The sequence below is a fragment of the Eretmochelys imbricata genome, chromosome 7 (assembly GCF_965152235.1).
Source record: "Eretmochelys imbricata isolate rEreImb1 chromosome 7, rEreImb1.hap1, whole genome shotgun sequence".
In the NCBI taxonomy this organism is placed as follows: Eukaryota; Metazoa; Chordata; order Testudines; family Cheloniidae; genus Eretmochelys; species Eretmochelys imbricata.
The window spans coordinates 40,130,199-40,150,443 of NC_135578.1; the positions used below are offsets into that span (position 1 = coordinate 40,130,199).

Genomic DNA, 20,245 nt, shown 5'->3' on the forward strand with positions numbered 1-20,245 from the left:
GGTATCACAGCCAGAGCTGCTGTGGCTCCAGCTATTCCCAAAAGGTGGAGGGTCTCTTGGGGGTCATTGCCAACTGACGTAGGTTAGTTTAAGCCCCAGGCTATGCTAACCTAGTCAGGGGCTTTAAACTAAGGTGGAGCCAGTAAGCCGCAACAGTTTTCCCCTTCACCCTACCTCTATGCCAAGCGGGCCCTGGCTACAGCACAGGGCATAGCCAGTTTATTTTTGAATGACAGCGGTACTTAGTTAGCAGAACACATAAATACGTTTTTGTCCCGGTATATCATTTTCATATTATTGGTCTAAATACAAATATTAAAAGCCTGAACCATCAACATTTAAAGGGAATTTTCTTTGCAATTCTGCATCAGCCACAATCCCATGTTCGGCCTCTCTCTATATAGTCCATCAATCTTCTCAGCAATCAGACTGACATCCAGCAGTCAGTGTTAAAGTTTCAGCACTCAAAAGCCATTACCACTATTCTGTGAGATACCACAGCATTTCTTAATACTTTAGAATAAGAAATATCTCACAAGCTGCTGTGCAGTGAGTGCTGGTAAAGGGTAATATTTTAATGTCACCCTCTGTAGATAACACAGACATCATTGCAGTATCTCAGAAATCCACTCCCTCTTTGCATTTTCTGCGATCATGAAATGGGGTTGTGTGTTGAGATAATTCATGCTTTTACATCATAATATACAATCTATCTTTTATTATTTAAAGAAAGGGCATTCACTTGTCTACCCAAAGGAGGAAATAAAATTGGTCTTGTTTCTTCCTCTTAGGAATCCAGGTCCTTTTCACCTGTTCACTGTTGTGAGATGTATTTACTGTAAAATGTTTGCAATCACAAGTGTATCTTCAATAGCTTCACCACTTAAAATATAAACAAATATCCTCGTCTCCCTCCTTCCTTTGCATTTCAGCTCCCTGCACCTATTACATTAACCATAGTATTCTTGTGGATCACACCTTTATTATATCAATGGACTGTCTGAAAAGTACCTCCACTAGGACAGCCATTGTTCCCAATTGCTCAATCACCTATGCCCTGGTTGCTGAACTTCCCAACCTGAGCGAAGGGCTAGTAAGATGCAGAGTAAATATGAGGGAAAGGAAGGTCTTGTGGTTAAGGCATTGGGCTAGAATTCAATCTGGTTTCAGCTCCCAGCTCTGCCAAAGATTTTCTGTTCACCCTTGGGCAACTCACTTAATCTCTTTGTGCCTTAGTTCCCCTGGAGATGACACTGCTCCCATCTTCTGTCTGTTTGGCTTATTTAGATCGTCAGCTCTTTGGGTCACACACAGACTCACACTACATGTCTACATAGCAGCTTGCACAACAGGGCTCTCTCTGACCTTGGCTGGAGGCTCTAGGCAGTAGAAGCATAATAAATAATAACACTGTATAGCATTGAATGTCTGCTACTTCAGATAACAAGGCACGTACCTGCCACCCACAGGAAATGTGGACATTTTACCCCAACTTCAAGAAATACTAAGTTATGTCTCACTTTGTGTGATCCATTGAAACAGCAGAGCCATGTGCCCCCCTGTAAAGTGCCATATGGCACGATCATATATGCTTAGGACCTGCTATCGATTTTTCAACGTAGGTATTTTCGAAGTGCTCAGTAGAAGGGAGTAGCAGGTGTTTTGTGGCCACCACATCACTCTGGGAGTGCCAAATATTTAGAGTAACCAATGTAGCAATAAGAAAAGGAGTACTTGTGGCACCTTAGAGACTAACCAATTTATTTGAGCATAAGCTTTTGTGAGCTACAGCATCCGATGAAGTGAGCTGTAGCTCACGAAAGCTCATGCTCAAATAAATTGGTTAGTCTCTAAGGTGCCACAAGTACTCCTTTTCTTTTTGCGAATACAGACTAACACGGCTGTTACTCTGAAACCTGTCAATGTAGCAATGGAAGCTCCAGCACTGAAGCTGTCTTTGTAGCTCAGGTAGAAAGGTATGTCATTAGGCTTTCGCAGCTCTTTACACTGGGTTTGTATTGCTTCCATTGTAGCGGACTTCAGTGAGATATACAGAATTAAGGTTTGTAAATCTCACAAGAGCAACACTGTAGACAAAATAACCAATACAAAGAAATCCAGTACTCTGCAGAAAAAGCTACTGGACTGGCCTGTAGGACTAAAGGAATTGAGCAGCACTCCCACCAGGGAACTTTGATGTATTTCTAATCCATGTGTAGGGTACTCAGATACTAGGAGGATGGATATCACAGAAATCCCTGTAATAATGCTAATAATTGTCCACATCTTCAGCAAATGGAGCTATGTCAATTTACACCAGGTGAGGCGCTGGCCACCCTGTATATTCACAGGCTCATTCTAAGTAATTTATTTCACCTGACCAAAGGAAAATCAAATAGAAGTATCTTTAAGAGAATCCAAACAATAAACGGCATGCTGATGTGAGTATTCCTGAGGTTTATATTCCAATCTTGGTACATAATATTTTACGTTCAGAACTCCTAGGGGGAATTCTTACTGCTTCTATTAAAAATGGGTCTAATATTCCTAATATGTAAACTAAAGTCTATAGGAGGCATATACTCAAGGGTGCTGCATGTGCGGAACAAGGCTGTTGATTGGCCTAACTCTGCAATCTTCGTTTTAACAATATTGGCTTCATAGAACCGAACAGAGAGTTACCCAGCAGAAATATAAGTTGTACTTCACCCGCCAAGCCCCCCAAAATAACCACCACCAACAATGCTTTAGCACCTGAAATGCCATGCTACCTACAGATCGCATGTGCCCCCTCAGAGACCTATTGTCTTGTTTTGTAGCTTGGCTCCCATCTTCCGTCTGACATTTTTCTGTTTGCATGTGTTTATTTGTGGGGGAGGGGTTTGGAGTAATTGATTGGGGAGGAACATGATAAACTACAAAGAAATAACATGAGGAAGAAACGGAGTGAAGTGATTCAGACACTAAAATCTTGTTTGCTGGCTTGAAGTTTAATTTTTAAACAAATGTTAAAGTGTCTGAAAGTTTTACAGAAAGTTCGGTCCAGGTACAAGTTCATTTATGGTACCTTTACTAAAACAATATGCTTTTCCTTGAGGCAGATGTCTGATTTTATTTCATTGAGTTTGTCTACATCTTAATATTTTCAGAAAATACTTTTCATTTTGTTTTAACAGTTGGGTTGTTTCTATTTCATGCCCTGGCTTGGTACATTGCATTATACCTTTCCCCCAGCCTTCTTACATGGCCCTGGACGCCAAGCTATCCTCCTGTCACATTTAGGGTATGATACACTCCCACTGACTTCAATGAACTTGGAGTCGACTCTTATCTAATATAAGACTATGTACACACTGCAATTACGTCGGTATAAATTATTCGCTCAGGGATGTGAATTAGCCACCCCCGAGTGACATAACTTATGCCGACTTAAGTGCCAGTGTGGACAGTGCTATTTGGGTAGTAGAAGCTACCACTGCTCAAAGGGGCTGGATTAATTAAGCCAATGGGAGAGCTCTCTCTTGTTGGCTTAGAGCAGTTCCAGCAGAGAGCTTACAGCAGCACAGCTACATCGGTGCAGCTGTGCCACTGTAAGCTCTCTAGTGTAGCCATAGGTCCACACTTAAAAGTTAGGTTGACATAGGTTCCTTGGGTCAGGGCTGTGAAAAAACCACACTGCTGAGTGACACAGCTATGCTACCTAACCCCCAGTGCAGATGCAGCTATGTTGGTAGAATAATGAATTCTTCCATCCACATAGCTACTGTATTCCTACACCAATGAAAAAAACTCTTCCATCTGTGTAGGTGGCATCTACACTTCAGGACCAAGCCGGCATAGCTACAGAGAAGTAGCTATGCTGATATAGTCTCTGAAGTGTCGACATCCTCTAAGCCACAGTTCCTAGTAAAGGTGGACCTCTGCTACTGAAAGCTAGCGGCAAACAAATGAAACAGATATTGCATTATCTTGATTTAATATTACAATTTAAAGCTGTCCACAATCACCAACCACAATTTGTGAAAAATGCTCGCCAGCACTGCATACAGATCTCCTTAGCTAACAGCTCAGAGATGTCCTTAAATGCTCAGAGCTGCACAGGGGAGGGGGGGAAAAATCTCAGTAGCTGTTTTAAAACTTCACACAGAGGCAGTTGGAAAGCAGAAACTCTGCATGCATCTCATGAACGTTCTACTTTCCTCCTTTGAATACAGAGATCAATCTTGGACTGAGTGCTAAAGCCTCACCATGAAGAGCTATTCTTTGCTACTACTTCAGGCTGAAACAAAAGACACTTCAGGAGATATAATCATTGCTGCCTAGTTCCTTTTCCTGGGCCCTTACAATGGGCCCCACTTTTTTTTTTCCACACATCTTTCTCTTTTATTTTCTTCTTCTGTCCCTTTACTCTTTCTTTCTGCCTCATTGAATCCATTAGAGTCTTTATGTAGTCTTGTATTGCAAAATTCATTTTCTGTGTGGGACTACTGACTGAGTCTTAACTGCTGGCAAGCAGAGCTTAACTCCTTCTGATGGGAGGGTAGCTGACTGACGGGCAAAAGGTATGGAGAGCTATTTCTGACCTTTATGTTTTGGCACACACAAGATATGTTGCTAGGAGTTTTCAGGGAGAGCCTAGTGGATATTAGACTCAGAGGAAGGCAGTGCACAGAGTTTAGTTAAATACTTTGCTCCAATCCCTAGCAAATTTGTATCAACTTTTCAATTTTCTTCTTGTTTTGGCTGTTCTGGTCTCTCTTACACAATTATAAATCAGCAGTCACTCCACTGAAGTCAATGGAGTCAGAGCAGTGTAAAGCTGATGTGAGATCAGAACTGGTCACTGTAGTCTCAAACCGAAAGCCTTTCTGCACAGCAGGATATTGAGGTCAACAATTTCAAAGACACTAAAATATGGGGCAGAGTAAAGTCACCGCAGTCTGCTACCAACCTTTCTAATGGGACCAATATAGCCCTGCGCCCAACTTAAGAGGATTAATTCCCTTGCAGTAAATTAGAGGCCAGATCATGGCCTTATGCAGATATACATACAGTTGGGGAGAAGTTAAAAGGCACCTTCCTCTCCTTGCACAGCCCACTCCAATCACAGCACCCTAGACAAGGTGCTGACATGATGGAGCTATGGCCCTGACTGGCACATAGAATGAGATCAGCATGCAAATAGGGAGTATGCTGGACAGCATAAAGGAATGTAATAGTGGGCGTTCTCCCATGTGTGCTGGGAAGCTGCATGAGGGCTGTTCCTTAAAAGAACACTAATACAGATCTAGATTCTGCCCAGGGAGATCCATTTCAAGATCTGAACCCTAGGGAATAGCAGGTGGTAATTATGTGAAAGCTAAGCTTTCAGATCCTCCAGTGCTGAATGCCTAGTACAAGAAATCAAAAATGTCACATTTGCCTCTGAAAACAATGTCACTTCTTTGAAAAGGTAAAGCAAAAGGAGAGAGAAAAGAAAATGATTTTTCTTCCCCTAGCACTGTGTCCTCTGTTCTGCTCGTCCAACCTGGATAATCAAATAATTTGACAGGAAGAACAAAAAGATGCCCATAAATCACCTCACACTATCCAGCTGTGCTTGTGAGTGAGGAAGGGGAGAGGTTATGGAGACGACTGGAAGGAATGTGTTGAATTCTGTAGCTAAGGATGGTTTTATACTCCGCCAATGCTGGGTCTGACAGCTTAAATATTGCCTTTTAAAGTTGACAGGTACGGATAAACTCCTCGTCTAAATTCATGGATTTCCCTTGACAAGAAAATAAAACTTTAACCAGATCTAGTGGAGTTTCAACTTCATTTGTCGAATGATCTGTGAGTCTTTAAAGGTTTGGAGTTTAATTTATTAGGATAAGCACTTGAAAGCTCAGATGCTCATCAAGTATGTATCTTAACTATCTAGGTCTGTTGGGTCTGTTACCCTGGACTAAAAATCTACCTAGGACCAGATCATACTAATCAGTGGGACTTCTTGAGGCATAAGACATTATTCAGCCTGAGTAAAAGTGCAATGATCTGGCTGCTAGAAAGTGTGAATGTCACCGAGTCTGACCTGAAACCATTAATCCGAATAAGCCCACTTAAGGGATTCATGAATCTTTACCCTTATCTGAGCTTCATGTTGTGACAAACCCCCCAAATCAGGTGCCATTAGGAAGTTTTATTGTCTCAAACCAAGTTTGCTAACCCCAATCAAGCAGAACACAACAAGCTTCAGTCACAGCCATTAATCTGAGGAGCTGCGTTGAATGTCACAGGTTTAGATATTTATGCATATAGAAAGCAGTTGGGAAAGTCTGCACTTTAAGGAAAAAATGCCAAATTCTGCCCTCACTTTCAACCCAGTAACCAATGTTGTTACTGTAGGTAAAAGTGTAACATAGTTCCTTTAGGGGACAAGGAAGTCTTTTGCCCTGTTAAGGTTTCTATACCTTTTTCAGTAATGCCATGGTAGGAAGTAGAATACAAGAATGACTAATAAAGGTCAAAAATAAACAATTCAGCAGTTCTCCTGTCCTTAAGTTTTTGTGTGGTAAGTGCACTGCAGAGTAAGCCTCTAAGGGATCTTATTAAAATGAGTTGCAAACAATTATGTTAACCAAGCAGGATCCTTTTTAGAACTGTAATGCAAAACAGGAAGGTAATGATAATTAGGGAAAATGTGTTATAAATATTTAATGAGAAGATATTTGTGTAATAATTATCTATTCTATTATTCCATGTTTTGACTCATGGGACTTTCTTAATCAATCCACTCACACATTCTATGGTAATGTGAAGATCTTATTTATCCAGTTGTTAGCTGGCTCCCATCACTAAGTATCTGAGTGCATCAATTGTATACAGTAACACCAGAGAATCTCACAGGAAGCATTATGTTTCACCAGTGTTGATGATGAAGGTTTTTCTTGTAGACATTTGCTGTCTGCTGAAGAGGTGGTTTTCCCTGCCCTTTCTTGGGATAGCATAACATTTCTGTTTTTATTTAGTTTAGTCCCTCAGAGTCAGCCCCGCTGAGTTTTGTAATCTACCACCTCTTGCTTCTATTTGTTATGGCGGATGATCACACCACTGCATGGATTAAGGTAGTGTTTAACGTCAGGTAACTCAAAACAAGCGGTGGGAGAACCTCAAAAGGTTCTCAGGTTAAGTACAGTCTGGATAAGCAGCTAAATGTTCAGATGGTTATTCAAACCACTCCAATATCTAAAATAGGGCTGATGAACTCATAGGAACTAGCTCTTTTGAGAGATTTCTGTACCTTCCAGCTGGTCCCTGAAATTCCATAAGAGGTTTTCACAAAGTGCTGTACTTTGCCAGTTCCAGTCCTGGTCAGAACCTAGAGGTACAGGGGAACTGCAAACCAAAGAAGGATAACTTTCCATTTGGGTTTGACTCAAGTTTTGGGCAAAGGAATGGGAGAGGTGGTATTTTATTTTATTTGAATCATTGAATCCATCCAAACTCATGGGTCATAATCCCGGTGGTTATGTGAGTATTGTGATACTCAGAGCATTAACTCACCCTCAGATTTCAGTGTTGCACAATAATACATTTTTAATTTAACACTTAACATTGGGAAATTCTGACTCTTTGTTAAATCATACGTGGCAAAAATACAACCCATAATTTTGCAGACAGATATCATGGTTTTTGTTGTTTTAAAACTCATTAAAAAAGGTTTCTCTGCCCAAAAGCAGTTTTTCACCCACAATCAAGATTTCTCCAGACAAGTACCATTAAGACATATCATAATGGACTGTGTCAATCATATCCCAATTTGCTCTATGAAGCACATCAAGAGAGCAAATTGGCATGAATACGAGATTTTAATGCATTTATTTACTGCTTTGTAGAGGGCAGGGGCGTGTTGGTTGTTTGCTTTTAGCAATTTAGTATTTATCTGATCACGTGATTTATTGCCTTTTCATTGGTGAGTCCAGTAATTAAAATGATCAATCATAAACCAAAAGCAAACACTGAGCCATTAGCTAACCCAGTAACAAGCAAATTGATACGGAATTAATATCTGTAACAAAGATCCTCCATCTTCAAAGCCTTGTCTTCTGGGATAACTAGCTACAGTACTGCCTTATGAGCCTGATCTGAAGGTCATTGATATCAATGGGAGCCTTCAATGGACTTTGGATCAGGCCATCAGGTTTCATCAGAAGTATTCCAAGGACTAGTTGCTAGAGATGAAATGGCTCATCTATCTTGGCTCCTTGCAGCATACAGGAAAGATTCTACAATATCCCATAAATTGATCTTGCATGTGACTGAGGGATGCTTATTGCATTAATTACTTGAAGAGCTAAATTGTGTCTAATCCTCACCATCTAAACAGAGTCCTTTTATCCAAGCCTACTGCTCCTTGTTGTACTAGATTCACTTTTAAATAGTCCTTTTCCTCCTGGTCTGTTATTGCTTTTCAAATATTAGGACAGGGTATTATACATAAGAATGCAAAGCTGGAGGGGTATCTCAGTGCTCTACAGTTCAGGCTTGAAACACCACGAATGCCTGGAACCAGATTAATTTTTGCAGCACTGCTTCAGCCCTTTCTCATTACAAGCTCACATATAGCGTAGAGAAGAGGGGCTCTTTATAGGGCATTAAAAACAGTGGCATATTTTAGAAGACGATGGGTATGTCCAAATGTCTTCGCCCAAATCTTCTCACTTCCCGCGTGGTTATGCAGCAGACTGCACACTAGCTGACTATTGCTTCCCCAGCCCTGAATGGGTGTATCTCAGCGATGCTGTATGATGAATAAGCACTCTAGCAATGCAATATATTATTAGTAATATGTCTTATTAATGGTAAGGTTCCTTGAAGTTTCTCCAGCTGCATTCACAGAATCCTGTATGTTAGGAATAGGAAGCATTATTCTAATAATCAACTCCTTGCTGAAAGCAGGAAGGATACAGCCTTGTTCTCACAAATGGTATGTCTACACTTAAAATGCTACAGCAGCACAGCTGTAGTGCTTCAGTGTAGACACTACTTACATCAATGGGCTCTCTGGTCACTGTACATAATCCATCTCCCCGAGAGTCAAAAGCTAGGTTGACAGAAGAATTCTGCCATCGATCTAGTGCTGTCTACACCAGGGGTTAGGTCAGTATAGTTACGTCTCTCAGGGGTGTGGATTTTTCACACCTCTGTGAGATGTACCTTTACCAATGTAACTGCCTAGTTTAGACCAGCCCGAAGAGATTAAGTTAGGACTCAAGTGAGAAACGTGGTTCGTTCACATCTCTCTACATAGCAAAATTTGCAGATGACGAAACTTATTTAGGATAGTTAGGACCAGAAAGGAGACAAACAACAGAGACATGACAAAAGTACATAAAATATTGAATGCTGTAAAGAAGATAGATTGGAAGCTTCGGATCTCCTTCCCTCATAGAACAAGAGCAAGGAAACGTCCAATTAAATGAAAAGATGGGAAACTCAAAACTGATTAAAGTGGATATTTTTTTCTCATAACATGTAACTAGACTGTGGAAATCACTGCCACAGGAAGCCATTGAGGCCAAGAACTTAGCAAGATTCAAAAAGGAATTTATAGGGATAACAAGAATATCCAGGATTATCATCATTAATGAAAACAAACATTTTGGAAAAAATGCTACACCAATCTCTAACTACTAGAGACCAGAGTAAAACCTAATTTGGAAGGCAGATTACCCCACATTTGCCTACTGCCGGTTCTTACACTTTCATCAGAAACATCTGGTGGTAGACACTGTTGAATGGAGATTACTGGACTAGATGGATCTCAGATTTGACCCAGTGTGGCAATTCCTATGTTTCTGTGTCTCGTTATATTGCCACCTTTAGCTCCTTTTGATCTTGCTCCATTCACTGCATTATTAGTCTGTAAAGTATGTAAGCAAGTAGTCAAATAACAGCAAGCTGATCTAAAGGTAAATTATCAATGAGCCAGATACTCAGTGAGAGTAAAGAGACATAGCTCCATTGATGTCAATTTTAGCTGGTTGAAAAGTTTTGAACAAGATTTCCCATTAAAACTGTAGTTTCCTCAAAATAGAAATGTGTGGGAATGTTGCTATTTTAATGAAATTTTGAGTGGAAAAAAGTCAAGATGTTTAGTTTCAAGAAAGTTGAAAATGTTTTATTTCAACTTTATCATTTTGACTTTTATAATGCAATATTAACATAAATATTTTAATATCTTTATATTACAGCTGTCCGGAAGATGACAATTCCTTTTTGTGACAACTTTCAAGGTTTCAGAATTGGTTTTCATTCCATGTGGAACACAACCAAAACCTTTTGAACATTTTCATGAAACAGAATTACGTAAAAACATGACTTTTTGGATCCAAAAGGTAGGTTTTCACCCTCTCACCCCTTCTCCCTTTCGCTCCACAGCCAGAGAGTCCATCCTGAATCTCAAAAATCCTTCTGTTGAAAACTTGGTTGAAACTGATACATCTCCCTGAGACATTTCAACTCTGATGAAGCAGCATATTTCATCAAAAATGTTCCAACCAGATCTAATTCATAAATATTAAATATATTAATATAATATAAACATCAAAAAGTTTCAATGGTCCCAAACTGAAATTTTTTTGAATTTTTATCTTGTGGGAAATTTTGAAATTTCAGCATTTTTGTTGTTCTAATTCAGAAAGATCTTTCCCCCCCACCCCAAAATGTTGGCATTTTACCACAGAATGGAAATTCCAATTCCCAGCCAGCTCTGCTGTCAGGGAAGCTACACTGATCTACACCAGCTGAGACTCAGGCCCATAATGTAGTTATCTAATATTTAGTAAATATGGTGGTAGGGAAGCAACTGGTGTTTTATTTGGGGGCGGGAGTGGCAGTATGAAAGAATTGTACATTCTGAAGCTATACCTAAGATGTACTTTTAAAAAAAATACAAGTCTTGTTTTGCTTTAGAGATGACTGTTATTAGTGACAGAACTTGGAAGTGTCCTACATTTTCCCAGCACATATAGATAAAAATGAGCACACACTATGTGTAAGCCCATGTCAATGACTAAAAATGGAAGATCTTTGAAAGAAACTTAAAACACCATTATAATAGGAATAAAAACTGCAGCATACCCAGAAACCACTCTGTCATCCCTAATCATAATGAAGTGCTGACAGCAACACAGTATTGTGGTGTACCAACTTGGCCAACTAGTCAGTGGAGGCAGTGAGAAGACATGCATTCCCACAGTCCTCTGTTAGAAGAAAGAACAATAATTCTCAGAGGGCTGAAATCCTTCAGCCACCCCAGAAAGGGTAGTTCCTCTTACAGAACAAAAATGCATCACTCGCCTAGAGAAGACACTGGAAAAGAGTCTCCGGTGAAGGGCCTAATTATTAATCAGAACTAAGGTATGATACTGAAAACTCGTGAGGTGAAATACTTCCATTCCGATAAGAGCAGCAGCAATGGAGGGAAAGGGGCAGTGCTGAATGTGAGCTACATCCCACAGACATTCTGCCCGTATAGGCTCCTACATTGGCAGGCTTCTACAGTGCCTTACTGCCCATTTCACAGGTAGCAGTGAGCACCACAAACTACAGCAAATGCACTCGGGTACAGAGGATCTGAACCCACCCTACAGCCACCAGAAAATACCTGCCTGTGGCAGCGATGTATCAGCCTGACAGTAGATATGCCCCCAAACCTAGCGCTCCTGAGGAAATTATAGTTTTAACCTGCTGCTGCATATATGGAAAGAGTCCCCAAAACACAGTCCATTGTTATCATAACAGAGCAACAAAAGACACTGTTTTACCATAAAGCAAGAGCTGGACTTTTGATATTATTCATTAAATTTTCATATGTGTCTACATATGCAGCTGCCTAGTTGTTTGTTAACTATTTGAGCACAAAAATGCTGTAAATAACCGAAGTGTTATGAGTCTGTAATGAGCCTTTGCCTCCTAATTCCCAGAGAATTCCAGCTTCAACTTTTTTTGGTTTCAGGCTGAGATTTCTAAAGCCATATAGGGGATTTGGATGCTCAATTCCCATCAAACCCCCCTTTCCCCCCACACTCAATATCTTTGTAATGGCTTGGCTATTTGCTTAATTAACAGGTTACCAAAACATTTCAACTGAATAGAAAAGAAATGACTTTCCATCGGGCTGTCATCAAAATGGCCCTCCCACAGCCACCCTCATGCTGAACACGCTTATCAAAATGTCACCTAAATAAAACAATTCCTTCCTTCTGCATATTAGCATCTCTTCTTCCTTTGTAACTGCGCTCTGGTATGCGCCATGGTATTAAAACAGCTTTCTTGTCTATCAGCTAGACTAATCATTTTCACAGGTTAAGTCAGAGATCCATTTCTGGAGAAATAGAGGAAGCTAAAGGAACATGCCCTAGTACATGTATGAAAAACAATAGAAAGCAGAGATGTAAAAGACCTGCTGTCTGAGGTCACCCAAGCCTTCTGCCTGCCAGTCCATGCCTGTTCCCTATAGTATAATCAAAAGTGTTTTGCATAGTCACACAAAATAACTCCCCATTGATAGGGCTTTCACCCCCTCCCTATGGACTGATTGCTCTGCAACCTGATAGATCTGATTATCAGGACATTTTTCCTGACAGTCAACAAACTCACCTTTGCTCAATTTCATCCCATTCATTGTGGCCCCCTAAACCATTCCTGTACCTCTTGGTGTACATGCTTCAAATACACGTGGACATTTATTGCTTCATTCCTCCCTCCACCATCCCACCCCCACCACCACCTCTCCACACTTTTAGTTCTTATCATCTTCTCTCTAAAACCAGGCATTCCAGACTCTTTATAGTTTTGTCTTCTTTCTATGAATCCTCTCCTGTTCCTCAATATCTTTCTGTTACTGAAGTACTCCATGCACTATTCCATGTGCAATCTCACCAGTGCCAGATGGCTTCCCTAGTCTGTGAAGCGATGTCTCTGTTGCATATTTAGCAGAGACTTGTTCTGGCTTATAAGGCACAATATGGTATTGCAAGTTCTCATCTAATTGGTTACCCATCATCACCCTTCGGTCTTTTCCAGTAAGACTGCTTTCAACATTTCTTCCTCCCACTTGATATCTCTCTTGGGGATTGTTATTTCCAGAGGTGTTAGTTTTCACTTTTCCAGATGAATTCAATTTTGTTATATGCTGCCTATGTTTCTAAATTCTGTTGGTGTCTTTGTTTTATTTCCCTGTCATCACTGATGTTTGCAACACCTTCCAATTTAAGACCAAATTCACATCTTGGATGCTGTGTGCCCATCTCCCTGTTAAAATTCACCCAAGCCTTGCAACTGAGGTTTAGAATTTGGCATTGGTCTCATCTGTAAATTTAACACAGCAAAGGTCTATATAGTCCGATATGGTGTGTTCAGAAGAAAACATAGCTTGCACTTTCTCACCCAAAACAGAACTGACAAAATGCAAGGGGCCTCATTCTCCATTGCCTGCATCTTGTATAGACATTTACACCAGTGCAAGGTGGATATAAAATGCTCCCTGAAACAGGGTCGGTCACCTCCTGAGTGCCCCATCCTGGCCTAGGGTGGCTCTATGGTACTCTGCCTCCATTTCCTCTTCACTCACACTCCTCAGTAACTTCCACAAAGGTGTGTGTCCAATAACACCCCCTTTCTTGGGGTTTGGTCTATTAACATAACATAATGTCAGTCTCATGCTGGGCAGAGCCCCTCCACTCTGAAATCCATCTTCCTATTCTCCCAGCACTTCCGAGCCTGGAGTTTGGCCTTCTTTGCCTTCTCCTCAGGCCTCCTCCCCATGGGTGTCTTCACCTTGCTGACTCAGGGACCAGCAGGAGCCGTTTTACTCTCTGCAATATTTACATCTGGCAGCAACCATCTGTGGCATCTCCTCTCTCCAGGTCGCTTCCTTATGTACTGCAGGCTTGATTGGGTCACCTGACCCACTGGTCACATGACCTTCATTCTCCTCACCTATATTTGTCACAGGTAGACTGAGACCCCTCTCTCCTTATGGGGCCAGCTCCCCATGACACTACTGTTCTGATTTGGTAGCATTTTACACCCACTTTGCACAGGTGTAAATGACATCACATAGCTCAGGGTAAGAGAGAATCAAGCCCCACACATTTACAGGTTTCCTTTTTGGAGTAGGAAAGTCTTCTCATTTTCTTCCTCTTCAAGCTAAGTACCCTTAGTTTTCACATGTATTCTGAGACTACAAGTCCTGTAGTGCCCCAGAGGACACAGAGCATTTTCAGTCTTACCTTTCCAGTTGACTTTGTTCCTTTCCAAATGCAAAAGTAGCAGATAGTCCAAGCAGCGAGGAGACATAATGCCAATTCCCAGCGGAGATTCCCAATATGTTCAATTCCATCGGATATGGCTAACACCCTGCGTCTACAAAAAATTGTGATAGTGAAATGCTAGAATATTAGCAAAACTACAAACAAAATAATTATACAGCATTTGGGTCAAAGGAAGGCTGCTTTAATTGGACACAGAACTGGCAACTGCCTACAGAGAATGCACCATGCTGAGAAAGAAGGGCTTAGAAGTAGTAAGTGCAATGTGATTCCTACTTCTCACTGCTGCTGTTATTATTATATGTATTACAGTAGCACCAAGAGGCCCCAACTGAGACAAAGCCCCATTGTGTCAGGCACTGTACAAACATAGCGATAGAGAGCTTCTGCCCATAACAGCTTCCAATCTAAATAGTCATTTCAGACAAAGGGTGGGAGAAAGGCAGTCTAGTTTTCCACATTTGTAGATGGGTAACTGAAAGAAAGTGAGTGGCTCGCTCCAGTTCACACAGGAAATCCGTGGCACAGCCACAAATAGAATCCAAGTCTCCTGAATCTCAGTGCACTACTTTAGCCAAGGACCAAGCTCCCCAACTTTAGAATTATTTTCTTGTCTTGGGCAGGCAGCTGCCATTTTTATGTGCTCTGATTTTTAGTAGGAAACAATAATGGAATCACAAATCATGCCAATTCTCTGTTTGCCAACCCCCTCCCCCACTCCTACCCTGTAAATAAAACATAACACTCTGTGATACAGTGAATAAAGAGGTTACGAGTAGGAACAAGAATTTCTTTCTGCACAAGTGATCCATTTCATGAATCCCTTTAAGGGATTTCATCTCCTTTTAAAATTAAGAGAGCATCTATGGGGAATTAAAAGACTTTTCTAAAGGAAACTGAATTTACCAGAGCAGTGAAGGCTGACTCTGTCAGGGTCTGAAGTCAGCAGTTGAGGTTGATTTAAAATGGCATTTTGTATTAATTACATATCCATAGATACCAAAGTGCTTAGTGAACTCTAAACTGCTTCTAGCAAGTAATTAGCCATGTGCCCAATGGCATACTGCAGAATAATTACTCTCAACCATTTAGGTCCCTTTTCACCCTTTTATTAAGCTTCCATCAATTCTGGTCACAGAAACAACATGGGGTTCTGCAGCTCAGCATATGTGATGTAAAACTGGAGTGATACAAGAGTATCAGGCCCAGGGAGACCAATCCTTATTCACATAAAATCTGCCAAGTGGGAAAGAATGGACTAGTTCATTTTTCCTTCTTTGTATACCTTTCATCTGCTGCCTTAAAACTTCTACGCATTCATTGAACAAAGCTTCCTTGGGGATCTGCACTCAATGTTATCTGCAATCTTAGAGACATTCACTAACCTACCTCTCAGTGGCACCGTGAAGATTAATTAATTTAAAGTTCATAAGTACTCATTTCCTGTGTTAAAGACACTAGATTCAATGTATCATTATTAATTTTTTCTACTATCTGTCTGTGCGTAATGCCGACAGGTCCTGGTCGTCGGCAGCTGAGATCGAAGCTGGGACCTCTGGAGCTTAGTGAATGAGTCTCTAATGCATGAGCTAAAAGTCACACGGCTCTTAGCTAAGGCTGGAGTAGACTCAGCAATTGCTAGCTGGGCTAAGTGCCATCTAGAGGGGGACAGAGTGCCAAACCAAGCCTGCATGGGTTACATATGTGCACTCAGATAACTTTGGATATGCTTCCCTAAAGCCAAATATTTTACATTATATAACGTTATTCCTTTTTTAAAAAAATCTACATTAAAAACCTTCACTCTGCTCCCTGGTGCATCCAACCCAGTACTGAATGAGGCAGAGGTCTTGGGGGAGGGAAACCTGTGATCATGTAATTAAGGACTGTATCATAATGCATATGAACAAACAGGGTGAATTAAGGTTGTACAGACAAATAAATAATGTTTAACAGTTTTATTTTTAATATAATTTCCTATTTTTAAAGGAAAAAAGTAAAAAAAAAAAAAGAAAGACTTTTTGTACAACTAATGACTTCTGCATCATGAGCAGGGTTTGAACCCTGACCATTCACCACCATTGCTCGGACTGCGACAATTTTAACTGAAGGACTAAGTACATTAGCTGACAGCAGGAGAAGGCCGTTATCCCAGAGAGATGACTCACTTATGCCATGCACTGCCTCCAAGTGGTGGTTGGGGAAAGCCTGACCCAGCTCTCTCTCTTTTCCCCCCAAAATAGACAGGCTCCTTCCCCATGTGGTACCTCTGCCCCCCCCTTCCCACTGCCACCCTTGGTAGGAGACAAGATGTTGGAGCCATGTACTGGGTCAGATGCTCTGGTTGTGAAGACAAAAGCCTGTCCAAGCTCTCACCCATTCCAACCCTCACACTGTTGCAACAGCTGCTTCTGCAGCTTGCACATGTTCCAGGTTCAGTGTTATACTGCTGTTACTGCTGCGGCTGCTTTGATGGAGGCATGGACCTAGCTTCTTAGAATGCTCCTGTTTAGGTATTTTGGTGCACTAACCAAATTTTCCTCAGAAACCCAAGAGAGAGAAGGGAAATGGTCATTTTTAACCATTTTTTTAATTCAGCGAAGCCTTTAATTCAGCTAAACCTGGATGGAGTCTTATGGGTCAAAGAAAAGTAACTTTGCTAGGGCTTTCTTCCTGCTGAATTTCAAAGTCCTGCTGAAAACAAAGGAGATGTTAGAGCTTCTCAAAAAATTGCAAGAATCTTTCATAATGGAAAGTGTTAGCAGGGGTGAAAGTAATATTAAATTCTTACCAGCATGGAGGCCAAAGGGGCGGGGCCTCGGGTGGAAGGGGCAGGGTTGGGGGGGGGTCAGCCTGGGGCTTCGGCAGCAATTTAAAAGGGTCTGGGGCTCTGGCCACTGCCACTGTAGCAGGAGCCAGAAGCCCCGGGCCCTTTTAAATCACTGGACCCGGTGCAGCTGCCCTCACCCCCCACCCCAGTCAGTGGCCCGGGAGGCAGTGGGGAGAAAAAGTGGCAATGACGTTAAAGCGCTGCATTGCTGTCCCTTGTGCCTTCCCGGTGGCCCTCCCCCGTACTGGTCCACTTTCACCCCTGAGTGTTAGGCTACCAAAACAGGGGTCACTACCAGCTCACTTTCTCTCTCAAACAAAGCAGTACTCGATGAAGGATGTGTTTCAGTTGAAGAGGGAAGGATGAAGTCAAGAGCAAGAACAGAGGAAAGGTTTTGAATTTATCAGCACACTGGAACTGAAAATGAGGCCAGAGCTCCCTGGCTCCAGAGCAAAGTCTATGTGCTGATTAAAGGCCCATTTAAAGTATCCAGTTCTCAACTGCATAGGAACAGCTGTGGTGCATGCTGCATTAGGTTCAGTATGACTTCCAGCCTTGTCTCCTAATCCTCCTCTAAAAAAAAAACCAAAAACAACAACCCAGAAGTGTGACCTTAAAAATCAATGCACCATTTTACAGGTAGGCAAGTGGAAGATGGGTATAACATGATAACAATTGCCCAAGCAATGATCAAACATCTGCTGCCTCCTGGCATATTTCATGCTATGAATAAACATGCAGAAAATCATACTAAAAGGGAATATAGCCTTGTGATCAAGGAGGCTTCTGTTGCCATTGTGGGGTTTCACATAATATATAAGAGACCTAAAAAAGTTGTGCAAATGAGGGGGGAAGCCTCCAAAGTATATTTGACATATTCCTTTTCCTGGAAAAGGGATAGGCCATAGTGATACTAAACATTCTTAACTTTGCTCATTGCCTTCATCCAGAGCGCCCTCATATCAACAATCCCTATCCCTCCAGCTAGACTACTGTTTTCCCAGGGTTGAGGAGGAAGTAGCTCTGACACATCCAGCTGGTAATATCAATTAAACATTCCTCCAGAACAGACACTGAATTTCCAATGCCCCAAAGGCAAGAGCTACACAGCACACTGACACTGCTCTGCCATGTGTTTAAAAATGATCTAGCCAAGGAGCCTACTCTGCAATATACACTGAATAACATGGGAGATGGGTTAGTTCCTTGAGAAATGGTGTGTTATGACACATAGTTGTACCTCACCCGCAACATTCTGGTTATGACTGGAATTCACTGCAGGACAATTCCAGAGCCCCAGATTTGCTTGGACCAGCCTTGGATGAAACAAAGAATCATCTGTGTCATCATGCTACTGCAAGGACTCTTCCTCCACATCTATCGCAATTATCCTTATGTATCATTTGGGTTGTGGCAGAACCTAGGGACAGTCATAGACCAGGACCCCACTCTGTTAGGCACTGTACAAACATGTAACAAAAGGCATTTACAAGCTAACTGATCTCAAGCTTTCCTTTCTCACAACTTTTCAAAATTTAGTAAAAGCATTATTGAAAAATAAATTTGAAAGGACTCAACAGCCTGGGCTTGATCTTGCTGTGGTTGCACGTGTCCATGCTCATTGTAGTCAGTTGGAGACCTATGGACCAATTTCAAACATGATGTGGGAGAAAACCACAACTGGAACCACTAGAGTTGCTATCTCTGACTCTAAGTCTGAATTTGGCGTTATTAGGTGAGTTGAATCCTACAAATTTTGCTTTTTTGAGTTTTTTTCAAAACAGAAAATCCAGATCTCAAATTTATCAATTTGAACAACAAATCAAAGCAATTCCTCAAAATTAAATTGTTCTTTAGCTCTGAAGCTTTTTTTTTTTAGTATCCTTTTAAATTAATGATACCTATTCTGTATTTCCATGGCCAGACATTCACATGCTAGAAGGTGATTTCTTATTGCACACAAAATCCCTGGTCATGAAATGCAGAGGCGATGCTAGCCCCTTGGGGGCACTAAGCAGGAATGTCCCCTTATCCCTCAGCCACACCCTAAAAATACTAAATTGCATTGTTTCCACAAACCAAAAGATATACCAACCCAACACATATTAATACACTTGCTAACAAGTCCACATTAAAACAGATGAACAGTATTTTGGGGGCAATATTAAATTGGGAGCCACTTCAGCAGCTTTGCTGTGCTTATGCCTAGCATCACCACTGGTGAAATAACTGCTGCACTGAGGGAAGGATTTTCAAAAGTAGCTAGTTTTGGGCCCTCAACCTGACACACTTTAAAGGGGTTGTTTTCAGAGGGTAGGTGCTCAGCACTTTCTGAATATTGCGTCCCTGTAAGGTGTCTCAATTTGAGCCCCCCAAAACTGAGGCCTCTAAAAATCACTTAATCACTATCAGGCATTTGCAAAGAAGAGTGTGGAGAATATTTACCGCACCAGTGTGATTAGCCATGCTGCTCCCATTTTAAAAAGACACATGGTGCCAATCAATTTGAGTTACTAGCACTTAAATGAGTATTCAAAGCTTTTCCAGTTACATCAAAATCTTTGCTTTGTCTGTTCTTTGTTTAAACAAAACAAAGATTTTTTTCCCTTAGGAAGCCACGAGCAACAAGCACAGAACATATAATTAAACCACGAAGTACAATGTATGCAAAGAATATATGGGAGAAAGACAGAGAAAGCCTCGCACAAGGTCTAGCCACGATTCTCTCACCAGGCACAACACAGCTTCCCCTAGTTCCAGTTCCTTAGCTCTCCTGCTGAGACTCTGGCTTAAATAATGACAGCAAAGCACAGCTTTCAAAAGAAGGAAGCATTCAGGATTGAAAACTGTCCTGGTAAAATTTCAATTCAGTCTAGCTGCCACCTTTGGCTAGATCTGCTCATATTCTTGTATTTTGCAGTTTACATCACTAAAAAAAGAGGAAGTATTTTATGTCCCATAAAAATACGTATTGGCTCGATTCTCCACTGCATCTAAGCAGAGCTTGTGCAGTGAACAGGGGGGCTGCCACAGTTCCTTTATTATTAATTATTATTAGTATTAATCATCTGTGTTAACATAGCACCTAGGAGCCCCAGTC

General features: G+C 41.3%; 1 protein-coding gene across 1 annotated transcript in view; it reads right to left on the reverse strand.

Moving 5' to 3' along the window:
• SLC6A11 (solute carrier family 6 member 11) overlaps positions 1–20,245 on the reverse strand; it is a 173,836-nt gene that overhangs the window by 120,531 nt on the left and 33,060 nt on the right. The window contains exon 5 of the mRNA XM_077821422.1: positions 14,277–14,409. Within this exon, the coding sequence (XP_077677548.1) occupies positions 14,277–14,409 (133 nt within the window). The remainder of the gene's footprint in view (positions 1–14,276; positions 14,410–20,245) is intronic.